The 20,291-nt window shown below is 51.9% G+C and overlaps 4 protein-coding genes across 4 annotated transcripts; 2 read left to right on the top strand and 2 right to left on the bottom strand.

The window, feature by feature from the left end:
• Positions 1-2,405: 2,405 nt before the first annotated feature.
• Positions 2,406-4,596, bottom strand: PG985_012162 (uncharacterized protein; the record flags this gene model as incomplete). The annotated part of the gene is made up of 3 exons (XM_066831929.1): positions 2,406-3,313; positions 3,630-4,070; positions 4,137-4,596. 3 exons carry the CDS (start codon positions 4,594-4,596, stop codon positions 2,406-2,408), a joined length of 1,809 nt encoding a protein of 602 aa, XP_066679979.1.
• Positions 4,597-7,457: 2,861 nt separating this feature from the next.
• On the top strand, positions 7,458-9,655 carry PG985_012161 (PHD-finger domain-containing protein; the record flags this gene model as incomplete). The annotated part of the gene is made up of 3 exons (XM_066831928.1): positions 7,458-8,077; positions 8,400-8,705; positions 8,761-9,655. The coding sequence occupies 3 exons, from the start codon at positions 7,458-7,460 to the stop codon at positions 9,653-9,655; spliced, it is 1,821 nt and encodes a 606-aa protein (XP_066679978.1).
• A 1,089-nt stretch (positions 9,656-10,744) lies between these two features.
• Positions 10,745-12,857, bottom strand: PG985_012160 (amino-acid permease; the record flags this gene model as incomplete). Its single annotated transcript, XM_066831927.1, has 7 exons — positions 10,745-10,948; positions 11,011-11,532; positions 11,599-11,759; positions 11,838-12,170; positions 12,247-12,418; positions 12,485-12,540; positions 12,626-12,857. The coding sequence occupies 7 exons, from the start codon at positions 12,855-12,857 to the stop codon at positions 10,745-10,747; spliced, it is 1,680 nt and encodes a 559-aa protein (XP_066679977.1).
• A 3,754-nt stretch (positions 12,858-16,611) lies between these two features.
• Positions 16,612-20,081, top strand: PG985_012159 (uncharacterized protein; the record flags this gene model as incomplete). Its single annotated transcript, XM_066831926.1, has 2 exons — positions 16,612-16,826; positions 16,961-20,081. 2 exons carry the CDS (start codon positions 16,612-16,614, stop codon positions 20,079-20,081), a joined length of 3,336 nt encoding a protein of 1,111 aa, XP_066679976.1.
• Between the last annotated feature and the right edge of the window lie 210 nt (positions 20,082-20,291).

Here is a 20,291-nt window from a genome sequence, read left to right as displayed (position 1 = left end):
AGGGCCTAACGGGGGAAAATTATAATGCGGTCATATGGAATGAAATGATAGTACAAAAAGAGGAATAACCCTGTATGGGGAGGAGAAGAAAAGAAAAGAAAGCCGCCAGTGTTGATTGCCTAACGTTAGTTGGACGAGTTGGCCAGGCGCATACTACCATGCGACTAATAGATTAAGTAGGTTGACAAACAACCATCAAACCCCATTCTATCTGGTATGTGAAGAGGCTGGAGAGACTGGGAGAAAGGCATGTGGTTGGAAAGGAACCCGATGAGAATGGAGAAATTGACGATCGCGTGTGGGAAATGGGAAGCTTGGACGCAAAAAAACAGACACTTGGGACGTGGGAGGACTGTAGATGCGAAAGATGAGATGATCCCCTACCAGGTTGTTGATGATGCCGGTGGAGCATACCCCCGAACGGTTTATTAATATTCGGCCTTAGCATTGACACGCTTTCGTAATGCAAGCCGACAAAGCAGCAGTCTGCTCATTGTACCTGTTGCAAAGGGAACCCAAGGCCCCATTTTGCCCAACTGTTACCTGCCTACCTTATATTCCAATATCATGCATGGTCTATATCTTTCTGCCCTGCTTTGTGCTCTATAAAAGTAAAAGGCTGCCACATTCATACCTTGCCGTGCAGATTACACCTGCCGAGAGTTGAAACCACGCTGTTGGTGCAGGTACATTTGTATGTACACATACCGGGATGGCTTGGCGGCGGATCGGTCCAGCCCCAATGCCACTTTTGTTTTCTATTCCCGGTGATGTCATGGGGGATCATCCTGGGTTAGGCTAGTTGTGTGGGCGATGATGGAACCATCCAGGCGATCCTGAGGCATGCTGCATTTCTGCCCCATCCAGAAAGATTCGGAATGTTTTCTCGTTGGACGGGAATGGCATCTATCCTGGATGGATTCAATGCCTATTTCAACCACATGCACCTTTCCCCCATTGCCTGACTCGGTGGGACACGCGCTGACACGTGTTCGTGTGCGCATTACATAAGATCGTGACACCTGCATTGGGCCCCCGAAGGATCCGCCAGAGCACACATATATCAGATATGCTAATGTTTCACAAGTATGCTACCACTTGGGGTTGTGTCCATAGGGTGTAGAACACGTTTGTTTAGAGTCGGCTAGGTTTCTGATTGACAGCTTCCTTCCCTAGTGACAGTCAGGGGTTGGTTGGGATTTATGTAGACTGGAATGGAGTGCAAGTCCAGTCGACAAACGTACAGGACTTGGGTAACCAACTGAAGCGTATTAGCTCTTGAGATTTTGTAGAAGCCTCCCTGGATCTGAACACTGTCTGCATATGTGCGTTGAACTTCTCTGTGGAAGCAGAACAGCATTCAGCATCGGCCTGCTAAAGATTAGTTTTGCGCTGAGTGGTCAAAAATGACGTCACTGGACCCCGAATTGGCCGCCAACGATAAAGGGGATGCGGATGCCATCAAGCCCCTATTAATGGCAAAATACATTTACTAAGTAGTATGGCAAATTACTCAGAGGCATCCTTCTGTCGTGAATCATAATCATGTCTGACATAGCTACGATAAGACTTGTACGCCTTGAACTTGTCGAAGTCGTGTGGCCACACAATATACGATTGTACTCTCTATTCGCCTCGAAAAGGTGTAAAAGGGAGCCCAAGTTGCTGGCTCGCATAGCGGCAGCAATACTTACCAACCTATAAGAGGTACTATTGACAGCACTCCTATATGCGACGCCGTGTCTTGAATGAATGTAGCACAGTATGAGTCAAGCCTGTACGGAACGATCACCGTGAAGCTGAAGTCACAGAGAGCGTAGGGACAGCTTAAGGCAGTCTTCGCAAGAGGGGTATGTGTCATTGATTCATCTTGGTGGCTTAGACCAGGTAAGCAGTGTACCACATAATGTAACAAGCAATACTCTGCTCTCGAGCCAGACGTACACCACATTACACACAAAGACAGTCTGCCCCGTAATGCTAACGCTTAGACCGCAGTAGACTCATAAGCCAGGTCTTTTGTTTTTCATTTTTCGAGAGACAATCCATACTTGCCAGAGATAGCCAGCAAAAATAGCTGTGCTCAACACGTGGTGTATGTAATGCGGAGAAATCGTCTTTGCAATGAATCCTCCGACAATGTTATGATAGGGCAAGACCGACTCTTAGTCTTGCTCGCTATCATGAAGAAAATAATATGGGGGGTATTGGTACCAAAAGGGCCGACTTGTTCCCACCAACAGGCCAAGCCCTCAAGGGGGTGAACAGCATCATACTGATGTAGATGGTGTTGCAAGGGTAGAACAACTCGCTGATATGCCGAATAGGTGATGCAACGTGGTCAGTATCGAAGAATCTCTGCATCCAGAGCAACCGAGCCGATCCTGTTTCGGGCAAGTGGTCTCTTAAGCCACTGTGACACAGTTGTCTCTGGTACTGCCTCCTCCAGGACCGCTGCTATCATGACTCGAAGTAGGGTCGTGTGAAAGGGTATCCTGAGCATCACTGGCAGGTATGTAGCCATCATCGTGAACATCCTCTTCATAGTAATCGTCCTCATCAAACTCCTCGCTCTGAGTCTCTTGGCTGGGTTGATTATCCATGTGAGGAGCCTGGTATCCAGCTGGCTGGGCAGACACCCGGTCTTGGGTGCTGTTGTTGTTCTTGGCTGGAAGCTTGTTGCTAGCCTTTTTCCCCTTTCTCGACTTCATCTTTGCCTTCTCCAACAGTCTTCGTCGTTCTGCCTCTTCTCGGCGTCGGCGGCGGTCCTTGATCTCATACTGGCGTATCAGTGCCTCGGGAGGTCGTCCAAAAATTCGCTCGTATTCACAAAATTCGCACACCCATACGTCCTGTGCTGGAGGGGGGTGGTGGTAGTTCTGGTACTCGGTCTGCTGGCGGCGTTCTCTGGCAGCTTGCAGTAACGAGCTACCCGGGCGTCTTTTCGCTTTCTTCGGTGTAGCACTTGCAACAGGTTTGCTTCCGTTGGTGGCCGCATTTCCGCTAGCGGAAGTCCCTAGATGTGGTTGGCCGGTCTGTGTAGCTCGAGCTGTGCCACCGAGATAGGAATCTCGCGGATCGCCAGGCAGCGAGGACTGAGATGGAACAGCCATGTGAGAGTTTAATGACTCCGGCCCAGGCCAGGACACAGAGCCGGGCACGGGAGAATCGAATGTAAAGGTGAACTGCGAAGAGGTAGGCGTGGCTCTAGAAGAGGCTTGTTGTTGCAAGAGACTAATGTTCTCCTGACCGTGGGGTACTGAGAGCTTCTCGGCACTGGCAATAGCATTCGAGATGATCCCTGAGTTCTCACCTGGTACAGAAATTTTACTGTTAGAATGAGCTGTTCAATGTGCAAGTGCTGGCATTCTGGGTCTTGGCTGTCAAGGGGGGGCTCTTCTCCATGTGATGTGCAGTAGTAAAGGTGGGCATTGCAAACCGGCCGTGCAGTGGAGCTTAAAAGCCCGTAAAGGCGGGACAAACCGCCGGGGCGCTATTTGCGTGCGGCACAACGAGGGGCAAATGCAAACGCTTTCTAAGAGCATACGCATATGACCGAAACAGAACAAGACTTTGCAATGAAGAGGGACGCAACAGGTTCAGAGCATGGAGGAACAGTGTACACATACCTGCAGGAGAGCCGGGGTATTGACTACCAGACTTCAGCTTGGGATTTTTGGGCAAGCCCACATTGATGTCGGGGATGGTCCGCATAGGGCTTCTGCCGTTTCGGTTGCGACCATATCGGCCTCTGCCGGGCCCTGAAATTCCCTGGGTATTGGCATTACCTGGACCAGACTGATAATATGCATGGGGAGTGGCCAGAGTTGGATCACCAGAGCCCTCATCGCCTGTAGTAGGAGGGGATGGCATACCCATGATGCTGGGGTCGCTCAGGACGTGTGACCCATTGAGCATGCTTTCCCCGGCTGTCGGAATCTTGCGCTTCTTTTTATTATTGGTATTCTCGAACGAATCGTAGCCGTCGGCCGAGGAAGCTGTTGAAGGCGGCGGTTGCGGGATCGTGTGCCGACCATGGCTTTGGCGAGGTGGCGTGCGAATTGCGTAACCTAAGGATGCATCGAGAAAATGTGAGACCGTTGCTCTCCTTGCTGGATGTAGCAATCTTTTCTCACCATGCTCGTTGCTGCTGCTACCTCCTCCTCCCAGACCAGACCTTCGCAGACTCGACTCCTGTGCTAGTTCCGCTGTGTTCTCACGACCCACTACATTCGACGCTTCCCCTCTACCCTCCCCCGCTTCCGCCTTCAAGTTGTATGGGTAGTCGAACAACGGAACGTTGTTTTGGGGTGCCGGAGGGTAGTTGATTGTGTCAAGCTCCTCAGATGACAGTCGATCTCGCATTCGGCGTTTAGGCAGCGGTCGAATAGGCCGATCATGTTGCTTCGACGATACCGATTCCGTGGACATCTTATCCGTGCTGTCTGCGGCTGCTCGGTCCGCCCATGTGAATGTTAGCCAAAGGACTGGCGGAGCAATGACAAGCGCCATGCAAGTAACGGCAGCCTTGGAGGTGAGGAAAGAGAAGAGATCATTGTTGAATGGCCTGGGCTTGAAGGCCCAGTCCAGAAACATGGTGTGGATAGACAATATGACAACTAGTGATCTTGAACAACTACAGTTGACAAGGCCCACTGAATTGCCAGATTTGTGTTCAGGAAACACCAACTGCGATATGATGTAGGAAAAGGAAGTGGTGGTGGTAGTGGCAGTGGTGTAGTGAAGGTCGCTGGCTGATGGAGCCTGTGTTAACTGCATGGGGTGCCTAGGGAAAACATACCCATCACATATCGAAGCCAACCTTTCCAATCCTCATAGATGATAGGCAATCCAGTTGCCCTCCAAAGCAATCGGCAATCGTCGTTTCGGAGAGGAGCAAATGGGCAATAGCTTGGTTGAAAATATACGGTATGTTATGGACAGCGACGAATATATCGGGGGGGGGGGTACTTTAGAAGATCTGGATAAGCCAATTGCCAGAGTCTCGACAGGCTGTCTTCTGCCTGAATCCGACCTAAGTAAAACGGTCTTCTCTGGGAAGGATAGATATGATATATATCAAAGAATATGTTTGGCAAGGGGGAGAGCGAGCGCCCCGTGGAATGAAAGAAAGGCAAGATTGAGGTCAGGGCGAGGAAGGTAGGCTGGTAGGTCTCCTTCACTGCCCACACCAATCTGGCAATCTGGACGTGACGTCTGAAGGGTGGCACTGGCTCCCCTCCTTTAGACTAGATTGCTAGTTTCTGGGGGGTAGAGAAGCAAGAGGGCAAATGGGGGGGGTAGCGATTGTAATTACATACAGCAAGGGTTTTTTCCAATAAGAGTCAAGAAAGCAGTCGCTTTCCGAGTGACTGTTTTTAGGAGAGAAGGAGGGAGAGATGAAGTCCAGGTCTGCCTGGACGAGCGAATGGATGACCAATACGTATGTTAGCCACCACCTCCAGTGTATCGGGACGTCTCTGCAGATCGGGCACGGAGCAAGAGGGTTAAAGTTATCGGTAGGTTGCGACCGTTGAGTTTGCTCTATGATGCGCTCGTCTCCTGTGAGGCCATGCGCGTACAGAAGACTGGCGGATGAGTGAGCAAGGTTCTCTCGGTGTTCGTCCAAGTCCAGATAGCAACAATGCGTGCAAGCGAAGCAACAAGATGGCTGGCTTCGTGGTTGTCTGTCTGTCGCCTTCGCAGATTCGTAGGCCCTTTCTTCGAGATTGCGATAATGGAAGTGTGTACTGCAAGTGGGCCCTTTCTAGGGGATGCACCACCCACGCCTTAGCCCAAGGTTGGAGCCCCAGGGCCTGGTACCTCGTCTGCTCTTTGGCCTTTCCCGCCTTCCGCCTCCTCCCCTACCGATGCGGGATGGCTATTGGTGCAGGCGGTGGTAGTGTACGGGAATCTGCACAAAATACTGTGCTTACTGAGGAGTGGAGGCGGGGTGCCAGAGACACACACACCTGCATACATCATCTACAACTTGACAATTGTTGACCGATTTCGTGCCGCCTGTGCTACGCGCATGCATTTGCATTCAAAGTATCGCGGCCGAGGTCTTGCCCTATAATTCACTTCAAGAATGACATGGTCAAGTTGCTGAGGTATACTCTCTTATTCGGGAAACTGCCTGATATGTTCGCAAGAGCAATTTAGAAGCAAGTGGAATTATAAATTAAGAGCAAAAGGTCCCAAGGTAGGTTAGCGCTCTCAAGGTAGACTGTTTATTTGCCGTCACAATACGATATGTTGGATTGTGCAAGTCTAACTTCATAGACCACGATAGGTATCAAACACAGCTTCCCAATACACAGTCCAGAGTGCGAGTTGAGACCAACACAATATATATATATAAACCGAACTGTGCTCGACGCCTTGGTTTTCCCCTGCACATACCCACGCAGGATACCCCCATATAGGGCAGGCGCTCGCATATACGGCAACCAAGAAAACACCAAAGAACGATACTCGAGGAGAGAATACGGTGACATTTTGATGTTTCTGTACATCAATTTTATTACAAGAGGAGCACACAAATTTATATCTCAGTGAAACCATCAGTCCAACACAGGTGGGTTTCAATTCTCGAGAGTTAGGTATGGCCAGCTAAACAATCAACTACAAGAAATGCCGATATAGCTTGACATATAATACCGGTAGGCGCACGAAAAGGGGAGAATATGTCTATGCCTCCCGACCATTCATCGAGCGGAAGTATGTTTGTCTGCACTTATATACTTGCACTGCAATTGATTTGCTCAATCAATTTATTGGTTCAAAATGATGGATGGATCGATGGCGGGGAGCTTCGAGATGGCCAGTCCTGGGCTTGAAAAAGTCCCAGACTCCAGCTATTATGTAAGGGTCTCCCCCTCCAAAAAAAGACCTGGCAGGCCTATGAGCAAGGTAGGTCTGAGGCATGGTACGTACTGGGGCCGGGAGTAGTGGTGGTCAAAGTGGGCGCTCGCGCCGGGCGGATTGAGAGTTGCGATTCCCGTTTCTCCAAAAAGTCAGACCAGTTGAGTTAAACAGTCGTCTCCCAGACAAGAAGCAGTCGACAGTTCCTGCTTTCCCTCCCCCGCAAGCACCCAGCCTAACAGTTAACATTGCCCGAATACTCTGCCGCGGAAAAGGGAATCACAGTCATGCTAGCGATCAAGCTGTCTGCATTGTTTTTGCCCTTCTTCCCCTTCTAATCCCTCCTCGACCAAGCGAGTTCGATCGAGTTCGCTTCCCGCGTCGGAGCGACGCAGGCCATTCTCCCTCTCCCACGAACACGAACCCTCATCGTCGTCGCACCTTGTATACCTCTCGATACACTTGAATTCCACCTCCTCAGACCCATACGACCATCTAAACCGCTTACCCGCCCACATTCCCTACGTTCCCAGCTCGTTCGGGGCCAATTCGACGAGCAATCCAACACGACCTTGTGCCGCTCGAAGCAAATGGCTGGCACCTCGCCCACTCGACGGTCTTCACGGGCGCGAACAACCCAACCACAATCACAGCACTCCTCCTCAGCTTCCAGCGCATCTGGGCGTGCCGAGCGCACGACTAGAGCCTTTACGAAGAACGGATCACCCCAGAAGTCCACGGGTAGTGGTTCACTCTCGTCCGAACCGCCCGAGGAATCGACCGCGACTACGGCCAGTACAGACGACTTAGCCCCTCTTCTTCGACGACGTAGCACGCGTGTCAAAGACGAGGATCGCGAGAAGCAGCCCAAGGGCGAGCATCTCGACATGGCCAATACAAGCGATGACAACGAAATACAGGAGGACGACGAAGCCGTTCGCTGCGTCTGCGGCTTCGAAGACTACCCCGGCCCACCGCCCCTCGACGAAGACACCAAGAGCCATGCCCTCAAAGATTCGATTGATCTTGAACCCATCTTCTCCATTGACATCACTGAGGACCTGGGCGGATTTTTTGTCCAATGCGATACGTGCAAGGTCTGGGAGCACGGCCTTTGTGTCGGCATCGTCACGGAGGAATCCTCCCCCGACAACTACTACTGCGAACAATGCAGGCGAGACTTGCATAAAATCTATACCGCAAGCAATGGGTAAGCATACTATACTTAGTTCTTATTTCGAAAGCCATGGCTTCGCAATGGCTTCGTCGGCTTCATTGGTTGCACTTTGTCGCTCAGCCGTGGCGGAGCAACAGTGAGATTGAAGAAGATCGAGTGTCGGCGCGCCCGTCGATCACGCATCTCTCCCCTCCTCTCTCCAAAGCCCACTGGGGACCCTGTCTTTGTGTGCTGCCTGTTTGAACATGCAACCAACACTCCATGCACTCCAGCCTACGACACCACGCTTTTTAAACCCTGTTTTTCATCTTGCCCTCCTAGCAGTGCGCAATGCTAACATCATGGCGCCCCGCAGTCAAAAGTACTCCATATACCTTCCCATCCACCGACCTTCACGAAGCACCTCTCGAGCCGCATCGGCTGCCACCCATGGCACGCGGTCGCCCAAAAGCAGCGAGCGCAAAAGTTCGCGCGCCTCGGCATCGGCGGCGGCAGCGGCGGCGTCTCATAAACGGCGCTCAACTATGAACAGCCGTGATGCTGCGTATGATGAAGAAGAACAGCTGCGACGAGCCATCGAAGCCAGCAAGGAAGATGCAATCCCTGAGGAATTAGAAGGCCTCGAGCGCCGACCAAAGCGAGGTCGAGACGACGAAGAAGAGTGCGTAGTCGTAACTCCTCCCGCGAGACTTCTGAAACTAACCCCGTTGTAGTAGGCAAAGCGAGAGCATAATCAAGAGGCAAAGAACCAATTCCAAGTCGCCATCCCCTTCCGCCGACCAACCGCCTATGGAGAGCCGCGAAGAGTCAGAAGACGAGTCCAGCACAAGGAACGGAGTTTCAAAGAAGTCCTCGCGAAACAACGTTCGCAATCAGCGCGAAAAGACGGAAAGGGAAGAGCGCCGCGAAGAGCAGGAGCGTAAGCGGGTGGAAGCTGCCAATAAGCGCAAAGGCCGCGCTGAGCGCCGACGAGCCGACGGTATGACCGCTGCAACCACCACCATCACTGCCAAGTTACACAATACTAACGTTCAAGTGGATTTAGATTCCGACCCCTCAGATGAGATGCCTTCTTCAACCCGTGCCGCCGTGAGCCGGACGACCGAATCTGTGCAACCCCCGGATCCTCCCGTTTCATCGCAACCAGCTCCGGATACCCCGCCCGCCAATCCTCCTCCATCAGCTTCCCATAAAAAGAAGGCGGCACCGCAACCAAGGAAAAAAGGAAGAAACCAATACACCAAGGACCGTGATACCCACGAACACGAAGACTCGCCGGCCCGGTCCATGTCCCGCGATATAGCACGGAACCAAGACGACCATCACGTGGCCCACACCAAGCCTTCCATCAATGAACCACACAACAAGCACCCCAATAGTAAAGCAAAAGGCGGCATGAGCTCCAAAATCACCATGAGTGATTTGAAGCGGCGTGCGAATAACATATTGGAGTTCATCAGCAGGACGCAGGTCGAATTAGCCAATGAGCCATTATCCGAAAAGAGAATAGCCCCCATCAAAGGGCTACGGATGACGGGACTGCAGCTGATATGCCACCGATACGTGTTAACGGCACTCAGTCTTCCGACGAAAAGGACTGCCGGGATCTAACAACCACAAAACTTACGTCGGCAGTGCCATCGAAGGACTTCAAAGACATGACGTGCGTGGAAATGATGGATTCGTTAACGAGAGACTTGGTCAAATGGCAGAAGGAGTTCGCCTCATGACCAGGCATATTCGGCATGTTTAGTCTTTGGGGATAGTTCTTCTGTTACTCGTTGGCGTTCCGTATAGGTCTTGGTACCATGCCAGATCTTGGGTGTCTCCTGCATTTACAAGGCGTTATAAGCTGGGCCGCCGGGGATGGAGGGGGCCACAATGTTTGAATAGGCCGATCGAATGGGTCATATGACGGTGTCCACGGAGTTTTCTTTTCATCTTTTCTATTATCCAGCGTACAATACCACGGGTGTTCTGATTAAGGTGCTCGGTTTCGATTTTCTGGAGGAGACCTCGGTTTATTTTATCAATGCAAGGGGCGGCGCAGCTTTCGAGTAACAGGCCGAGTTGCGCATCGCGAAAGACGAGGAACCATTTTGATCGGGAGTTTCAGTGTTACATATAGGACGGGGGCAAGGGACTGTTTGTAAATAACCTTGTTTGTGCGTTTGTATCTATCTATCATAGCTAGTCTCTTAATGTGACGCCATGCGCATTCTCAAGTGTGCCATCCTCTGCTTTCTTGTCACAGAAGTTGCCTTGTCGTTAGCAGGCCGGTTGTATATGGCAAGGGGCCCGTTATCATTTAGCTGCCTCTGGGTGATGATGACCTCATCGTGGGCTCAAATAGAACTTGGTGGGCGCAGGCTGCGACGTGAAGTCTAGCCAACCCCTGGCTGACTGAAGGACTCCCGTTCTCAATCATCTTGATAGACCGATAACCCTAGACTTAGAAGGATATTAGCCGAGAAGTGGGTAAACGACTGGTTTCAGACTCTCCCGGCCGTGATGATATTTTTAAGGTTAATACGGCTCATATTATGTCTAAATTCATATTGTATATATAACATATGCATTCAACTGAAATACCGAATCACATTTTCCTTTGAAATTCCCTTCTCTCCAAACCACCATTGAAAAACTTTTTAAATTCTGACATGTGTTTTGGCAAATTTATATATGCTACAATATGCCCTCTTATACCGTACCTACCTTGTCCATTGAGGGCCCCCTCTCCAATTTGTCCCCGGTTGGCTCAGTGCTGCTTTTTGAGATGTCAACTCCAGGGTGCGCCCGCAGGTCTTGATGAAGCATGTGGTGCTCAATGTTGATTTTAGGCCCCTTGAACCACTTGCGGGCATCCACGAAAAACCATACAACAATTGCCAGCATAGGAGCGCCCTGGGATAAGACGAAATTAGCAAGCTACTTTGGGGCCAAAGTCATATTCGAAATAGGCTTACGTATACCAGAGCCGTCCAATTCATCATGTCCGGCGTCAGGTCGTCGCCTGTCACCGTCGGGAAACACAAGATGGGCATCATGACCAGCACGAACGTCCACGAGATGACGCCGGACGGCAGGCTGAAGCGGCCGAGGTGCCAGGGCCCGCGCCGGAAGTTGTTGCGGATGAAGACGGTCTTGATGAAGATCGGGGTCGTAATGGCGACGTAGGAGGCGATGGCGCCGATGGAGAAGACGGCGCTAATGGCGACGCCGCCGAACACGAGGAAGTTGAGCGCCAGGCCCAGGACTGTATTGAACCAGACGGCGTTGACGGGCGTGCGCGTGTGCCGGTTCACCCGTTTGAGCACGCGGCTCAGCACGCCGAAGCAGTCGTCACGCGCGTAGGCGAAGCAGACTCGGCTCGCGGCCACCATGCAGCCGGCCCCCATCATGAACGCGCAGACGATCGTGAGGCCCAGGACGGCGAGGGCCACGGGCTCGGGGAGTATTTGCATCAGGTAGGCAGCCCAGGGTTGGCCCTGTAGGACGGGTATATGGTCAGCAGCCTGACAGCATATATGCACATTACTTTTGTAACAACTCACCAAATCAGAGTTCATGGCTGCTTCCACATCCTGGATAGTATACGCGATAACGAGATTGAGGAAGAAACCCAACACGGATCCGGAAACCGCAGTCATGATGATGGAGCGAGGCGTTGCGATGGCGGAATTGGTACACTCTTCCGCCAAATGAAACGATGCGTCTTTTGGGCGATAAGTATTAGCATACCGCGGTCACCCAATACGTAGAAGAAACGACAGATACGGATATATGTACTCACCATATCCAGACATAGTCCAGATAATGGCCAAGAAGCTCATCATAACAGCAATTCCATCCGGGAAGTCGGTGAAGTTTTGGATTCCCCAGGCAAACTCATTTGATCGGAATTTCGGGTCCGTTATGCATGCTGCCGGTATGATAATGATGGTGATCACGAGGCATATGATATTGATGACAGTGCCGACGGAATTAAAATTGGCAACCCATTTCGTCGGCATGCTCCCAATCATGCCGTGGATGATCATGATGAGCGCCGTCAGCAAGAAAGTCTGCCAGTTCGTCGGGACATAGCCCGGGTTCGTAATCGAGGCAGCGGCCAGGATCATGGAGGCTGGCAAGATGTTAGCCGTGGTATCCGACTCCTAGGATCTGGCCCCTGGAATGCGAAGGGGAAGGTGAATACGCACCGCAGCCGTAGTCGACACTAGGGGCACCAGTCACCTGCACCAACCAATTGCTCCAACCTGTGATCCAAGCAGCAAAGGGGCCATACTTGGGACCGGCTAGAACAGCGGCAGCATAGTACAGTCCTCCCGAGGTCGGCATGGAGGATGCCAGCTCTGCCATGGATGCTGCTACCTGTGCACAACGTCAGCCTTTGATAGCGCAGTGGGTGCTTGGCAAAAGCGACTACTGAATACTAACACAGAGTATGAAGACGACGGATAGCAACCATCCCCAAGTATTGGCAGCGGGCCCAGCTGCAAGTCCAGCGAAAGTCAGTAACGTTCGGTCGGTGTTTATAAGCGTCCATAACTGGATTCCGCTGTGTGTGTGTCACCATACCGTAGCCAATACCATAGGACATGGTCGTGCCTATACTGGGCAAAAGGCCCATGACTGCAAAACTGACAGCAAATGTGGTCCAGGCCGAGAACTCTCGCTTGAATTCCTGCTTATACCCAAGAGCGGCCAGCGCGGCTTCGTCCTCGGACATCTCAGCCAGATGGTCCGGGACGTCCCCATTGCTGAGCACGGTGGTCACCGGCGGAGGGTGTGCATCGTCGACGGCAGTCATGGTGGCCGGGCAAATATAAGCTCACAACTTAACGGTGTCTTTCAGCAAAGGAAGAAACCTGGACTGATAACTCGAAACAATTCTGGTCTTGCAAGGATAATGAGAGAGTGAAGTCTAAGTTGGACGGAAAATTGTCTCATAATTGCTTGGATAAGTGCGGAGTGCGTATGTATGGTAGGTCTTGGGCCTGCGTGGTTTGTCTAAGCAGTCAAGATAACCATACACCACATATGATAGCTGCGTGTGATGCATGCTGCGCTGCATGAGGGCGGCCCATACTTGGCGAGGCGGGCTACTGCTACATGCAGATGGCCTCGACGAAATGGACATGCCGATAGTGCTGGGGTCCCTTGGATCTCTATCATGTACCTGCCATGGGTGAGCCACCCAATCAAATTTGCAAGTGAGTTCAGTCTTACAAGATGGGGGGGGGGTATGTTGCATTTATTCGGCACCGAACCAACTTGTCGCTTAATGGGCTCTACATGTCAACAGTAGCACTCCGTTGTAGTGCTGAATGATCATAGGCCGTTGAGCAAGCCTGGTCATGAGCTTGTATGAGCCTATATGAGCCTATACTCCCTGTGAACGCTCTTGGGGGGTGTTCGGGTTGTAGGTCTTAGCCCAGTGGCGTCCGTGTCTGGGATGGACCTGCCTACCTAGTCTTCTCGGGAGGGGGCCGGGCCGTAACAAGCTCATATGGCAGGCAACTCTGTTTTTGGCGGAGAGCTCAACGAAAAAGGCATCCGGGAGACAGCGGATAACTAGGTAGTTTCTGTGAGTACTTGGTGTTACTGGATGTGTATTTGCTTACATTGGCCATGAACATGTCAGGTACGTCTTAGACAGATAGTCCTAGAACATGACTCACTACTCGCCCATAATCGCAGCATTCCGAACACCAACATCGGTCTTTATTCCAGAAATTCGGCGTCATTCTCCTTATCTCTGCTACCCATGTCGGGAGAAGTCTCGCCAAGCATCCCACCAAGTGCCACCTCCAGAGATCTCGAGGCCAGGACCAGGAACAAGCTGGGGTTCTTATCGCAGCTTACCCCACATCCCGAGATGCCAAACTGGGGTGATGACGATGGGGCCGCAGCATAAGTCTGTATGTACTTATTAGCTTGCGTATACGAAGTATACAGGCCCCCTTCCCCTTATCATCCTCCTCCATCATGTGGGCCTATGCATCTCAGTAAATACATCATACCGCCCCGTGCAACTGGAATTAGTTGAATCTCAATTTCGTTCTCCAAAAGCGATCATCAAATACTTGCGCACACTCTTTCACAAACTCCGAAGAAGGGTCGTCGCGGGTTCTTAAACGGTCCCTGCCCACCGACGCGCTGCCTATCATAACTTCCACTGACAACAAGACGTCGGACAGGATGTCATTCGTATGTAGCTTGGGGTCAGCTATACTCGGCCTTCTTGCTCTCGTCAAATATTTGAGAGCATAGCAGCGGTATTGCTGGGCGAATGGCCTATTCGTCGCCCAGTTCTCAGACAGGCCTCGAGGCTTTACTTGGGATGAATACTTTTCTCTAGAAGGTTTTCGGTAATCGTATTCTCGCCTTTATATTTAGCACTCAATTGTGCTTTGCATTATTCCACCAAGCTGTTGGCATGACGTTTTGGGAGATCGTACACCCTTCTTCGCCCGCATGCGCGTTACTGTATCTGATGTCTCGTCATTTTTTACGACCTTGATGCTTGCGATTATCCATGAATGAAGGAAGAACAGTTCAATCAAATGTGGAGAGAGGGTCTGACAGGATGCATATGACGAGCCTTTTGGGCTCCTTCGCTCAAGGCTACTGAGAGGTGCAAGTCTTACACGATAGCAATGACTAAGCAGAACACCAGAATGGCAGTCGCCGCCAAGATTGAGTGTGATGCATTACCTGTGCCGATGCACGCTATCACCACGATCTTGCCTCGCTCTACATCACATATTTGGAACAATACTTTTTTCTCTGGTCATTTGGGAGACCAGAGGACTCGTAGTCTCGCCCTCTGCTTCCTATGTAGACTGAGGGATATACCCCTCCGAGCGAGGTGAGAGATAAGTGACGTGGAGATTCGAGGCACACCGAGGCAGAATGTTAGGTATAGGTTGGAGACGTCGATCCCACGCGCTGATAATTGGCCAGAACTATAGATACCTGATCGCGTGATGTCAATCGCTGGAGCTCTGGTTCTGAGTAAATCTACTGACCGACATATAAAGACGGCTCCTGGTGGCTGGTGTTGCTGGTAATTTCGCAGAAAAGGAGCACGTATAGGTGCAGGGATATGACCTATACATACTAGGTAAGGTGGTATATTCCACCTGCCTTCGTTTGGCATTGGGAAGTTGTGAGCCAGTCGGTCCCTGCAAAAGCTATTAATACGGCTGAAACTCGAGTTTCCCATGATTCACCATGGAGTTTTGTTTTTTTGCTTCTTTTCTGCCACTCTATCGGGGATTCCCGTAGTCTACGACACAAAACCGATGCAGATATGGGCCCCCCTTCTTGTTTTGTATTGCCTTGCCAGGTTGCTTGTCCATGCTATTCGTCGCTTCATCCTAGTCGCCGGTATTGGTGCACCATGCTCTCGGGAATGGCACCTCGCAGTACCCACATATATTGATTTTATGTATGTATGCAGGTGGGTGTTCGCACATGTACCGCTACGTGTGGCAGCAGGTTGGGAGCGGCCGCTGGAGGCATCTCCGCCAAGGTGGAGAGGAAGCCGAGGGCCAATTTGTCGACACCGAAAGTTTGGGGCTTGTAAAGATGACATTGTTTCTCCAGCATGAGGGGTTAACCCAGTCGTGCCTAATAGCAGATGGGGAACTGATTGGCTCGTCTAGCCCAGAAGTCCTAGAGGATTGGAGGCCAGAGGAGGCAAGAGGAGGCCGGAGGAGACGAGAAGAGGGAAACAATCAAAACACGGGCTGGCTGGCGTGGTGTTTGCGTGCACTAATAAGCGACAACCAAGGATGACGCATGGACTGCAGCGGTAGCTTGGGCAGATTGCTAGCTAGCCGTGACCAGCAAAGCAAGACTGTAACCACGTTGCCCGAAGAACAGGACTAGGTAGAACAAACTCGTCCCCAGGGCATTCATTGGGTACAGTCAGGCTGTTAGTCAGGTGCTGGTATTCCTGGTTTCGCCTGATGTCTGGTGAGACAAAAGACAAACGTGCCTGCGTCTGCTGCGTCTGCATCATCTCATCGTTCTCGTAATTTGCATTGTTTTTAACCTGCTTCAAAGCTTCTTAATGAGAATACTGCGCTAGTTGGCCTAAGGTTTTTGATGACAGGTCTCCTTATCGGTTATCATTATCAAATACATAGCCCAGGAGGAGCCAGACTCAATGCAAGATTGAGAGGTTCGCGGCGTCCCCTTTCCAAGAAATTAAACTGACCTGCAACCCCCCGGCGTGCCGAGACAAAAGCCCCGACCATACCTCATTAAGCCCGACCAACGTAACCAAACCTACCTGACTTGACAAGTCACAACTGAGAAGGACGACTTCGTTCCAACCAAACAGCAAACATACGTACGCTGCAACCGCCAATCAACACAAAAAGAAGGACGACAAGGGGCTTTCATACATACCACCAACTACATATCCAACCACTCGGCGGTCATCATCGTCATTCATGCCTCGCGGTCTAACTCGATCCTTCCCGCAAATCTCCTGAGGCTGCCTGGGACGTAATCGAGCAGCTCCCCCAACAGGCTGATCGCGCGTCGGCGCAATGAACGCCCTTCACGACAAGTGCCGGCCGAAGCACCAAGTCCTGGTGTTGAAGTGTTATCCCCGGACCACCAAAGGAGCTGTCGACGTCAAACCGAATTCGAGCGAACTGAGCTACCTCCTTTTCTACGCCACGTCGCGGCGATCCAAAATACAAAAGGTCGGTGGTTTCCTCGAGAAGAAAACCGCCAGTGACGTCTGGCGACTACGCATTGGGTATGTACAACACCACACCGTGCAATATGGGCCCCTTTTACCCATTGGGATTCCCATACGGGCTGGCTTGCCTGCACGCGTGCCTCCCCCTTCCGCAACTAAGAACTGTAACTAATCTCGCCCTCTCTTATTAGCAATGTCCAAGTTACGCTACAGATACTCGCCGCTTTGATTGAGAAGGCACCCAAGGATTTGCCTCTATTCGCGCAAAATGTCATGAAGGTTCTGGGGAACGTGCTACGATCCAATGATATTACTATGGTCGAGGCCTCTTTGCCAACATTCCAGACCTTTTGCGAACACCAAGATGCGTCATCCTTGTTTGCCGATCAGACATACGTTCAGCAGTACGAAGAGATTGTCCAAGCATATGCTGCATTTGCATCTACCAAGAACACCCCCGGCAAGGTCGCGACACCGAGTAAGCCGGTGGTTATGAGGTGGCGGAACGCGGGCTTGGAGGCCATAAAAAGTGTCGCTGAGGCCGAGGCTTTGGTGACTGTGGCGGGCCGACAGCTAGACGTCATTGTGCCTATGATCTTGGAAAATCTCTGGACCGACAACGAAGAGTTTCTCGACATTCTCATTCACCGTTCCCACGAAGATGAGAAAGGCGACACCCAACCCTTGACGCGCAACCGAACGAGTATCTCGACAGTCCAGGCGAGCGAAAATTCCGGCGACCCGAACCCGGTCGCTCTGACAGGGTCTGCTGCCGATGCAGACAAACTTGCAGAGGAGGAGACAGGTCTAGCTGCTATGCATTGCCTGAAGCAAATCTGCGTTGTTCCTAATCGCGCCCAGCTTCATAGCGCGACTCTGGGCCTGCTCAAATTCGTCCGGGGTTTGGTGCAAGCGGACGAATCGGTAGTGAAGGAGGACCCAACGACAGGTCGGCAAAGTGGATGGGCTATCAAGCTTTTCGGGCTTGTCGCTAAATGGGCACCTGTCCAGGATCGCTATGTTATCCTCTTGGCAACGATGGATACACTGACGCGCACCCCGTCGATGGAAGAGAATATCCCAGAACTGACCGTGTTGATCGCAATCATGAGTTCGTTATTGCGCTCGGATGTCAACTTGATTGGCCTCAGCGTGATGGATGTTCTTCTGGGTTTAGTTCAGCAAGTGAAAAAGGCGCTCAAGAGTTCAGGACGCACGACTCCAGGGGGTACACCTAAAACTCCAGATAAGGAGGCAGACCCCGAGCAGGACCAGCACATGACCCCTCAGCGCAAGGAGTACCTGGCCAGAATACAGCAGTGTATTGGAGACCTTGCCACCCATGTTTACTATGCGGACCAGATCTCCGACATGATCTCTGCGATTCTGGTTCGTCTCAAGCCCCACCCCAGTACAGTAACTGGGTCGCCCCCGGCGGAGAAGGCCGACGGCACTCCGGGTACCGGCACTTCTACGGGTAGCAGCCCCCCAGATGAACAGCACAGCCCCGATAGCTTCGTGTACCTAGAGCGAGCAAAGGTCACGGCGCTCAGAGCCATCAAGTCAATCTTACTAGTTGCCAATCCCAAAACCAAGGTGAGCGGCAACGCGAACCTCACTCGCAACAAGGTTCCTGTTCAGGTCTGGGAAGGATCGCATTGGCTACTGCGCGACCCTGATGGGCAAGTTCGAAAGGCATACGCAGGTGCTGTCACGACGTGGCTCGACCGGGAGACCACCAGGGCAGATTTGATTGCACGGGACGAGTCCCAAAAGCCAACACGGATGGGAAACAAGGAGGTTCAATCATCCGCCTTTGCGAGGCGGGCTGTGTCAAGTGCTTCAAACCGCGAGAAGCCTACCAAGGTCCCGCGGTCTCATTTCCTTCAGCTACTACATCTCTCGATCTACGACAACGCCCTCCAGTTCACCGAGTACGAAACAGATATCGCACTGTGCCATGTTCTTTTGGCAAAGTTGGTCACCAAATTGGGAGTCAACGCCGCACGTTTTGGCGTACCTATGATTTTCCGGCTCCAGGAAGATATCCAAGACGTGGAGGCGCCCATTGCCAAAGTTCGACTTGGCTCCCTATGCCACGGCTATTTTTGGGCTTTGACCGAGATGTTCGACTTCGATACTACCACTACCGGCCGAGCCATTCAGGAGGAAATTTCGAGAAGGAGAAGCAAGCTCTTCTGGATCGATGGCATTAACGTGCCGGCACCTCCAATGGATTCAGTGGGAATGCCCGGCACAGTTGAGATAGAGTCTAAGATACCTGTAGACAAGGTTGAGCAAGAGGCTTTGATGCCATTTGACGACCGCCTGGCAATGGTCGATCATATCTGCTCCAACTACCAGGAAAGTGCCGTGTCGCCACCGACCAGCCCCGGTGCTTCCCCTGGACGCCAATTTAACTCTCCGATATTTAGCTCAACCTTGAGCGCAATACCGCCAGCGGAGACGGACCGGGTCCTACCAGCCAAATTCAGGGAGGATATGCTAGCAGAGTGGACCAAAGAGTCTGCGATGCAGGCCCTCCAGGCAGCAAGCAAGTCGGCTTCCCTGAATGGATCGAAAGCGGCCACGACTGCCACGAGGGCGAACCGGTTGCAAGTGAATGGACAATCATCTCCAGTCGACAGCTATAATAATCTGCGACCGGCATCCCACGCTGGCATTGGCGGAAGCACGGCAGCTTTGCGCAAAACCAGCGTCCAGAGCCGGGGCTCTGGAGTAAGTAGTTCCAGCCGTGGAATTGTCGCCTCAGTCGACCAACTCAAGTCTGTTCTGAGCGGGGAAGTCGCTCGACCGGGCACCCTGCACACTGTTCGTGACGATGACAGCAGTGACAGCATGGTCAGCTACGATTACACACCCTCGGAGCTCTCATTCAACCCTGCTGCAAGCGAAGGCGGCGTAAGCCGGGCAGAGAGCCGGTCGAGATCCAAATCGCGTGAACGCAAGACATCAGATGCTGACGGTGCGTTGTCGACAAATCCCACGCCGGATAGACGAAAAGATGAGTCCGGTTACGTACCGCCAATGCCGCCATTGCCATCGGGTATGACTGGAAACTCGGCGGTTCCTGCCACTGGCCATCGACCCGAGACAGCTGTGTCTTCTAAGGACCATGCCGTTAAAGCTCCGAGGCGAAGGAGCGTCAAGAGTCGCGGTGGAGAGAGCATCCTGGCAAGTGCTCTGGGAGACGATGGGTCTGGTGCTATGGACCTCCAATCCTTACTCAAGGGTATCGACAGCAAATCCAGAGACCATACTTTCGGCAACCTGAGCAAACCCCCGTACTAGACCAAAAAGCAGAAAAGCCCAAAAAAGGAACGTTCCGGTGTTCGTTCACCAACTAATCTAAGAAAAAAAAGGAAGAACCAATGCAGCCTCGAGATTTTGCTCGAAGGCGTATATCCCGGCTTCTTGGGGCCCACCCAAAATCTCGTTTGTGGTTATTATTTGTATACTATCATTCGGAAGCATCGAATTTTTAGGCCAGAATTTGACACA

The sequence above is a fragment of the Apiospora marii genome (assembly GCF_038362585.1).
Source record: "Apiospora marii strain CBS 49790 chromosome Unknown utg000009l_segment0_segment0, whole genome shotgun sequence".
In the NCBI taxonomy this organism is placed as follows: domain Eukaryota; kingdom Fungi; phylum Ascomycota; class Sordariomycetes; order Amphisphaeriales; family Apiosporaceae; genus Apiospora; species Apiospora marii.
The sequence above is the reverse complement of the archived record's forward strand: the minus strand, read 5'-3'. Positions and strand labels throughout refer to the sequence as shown.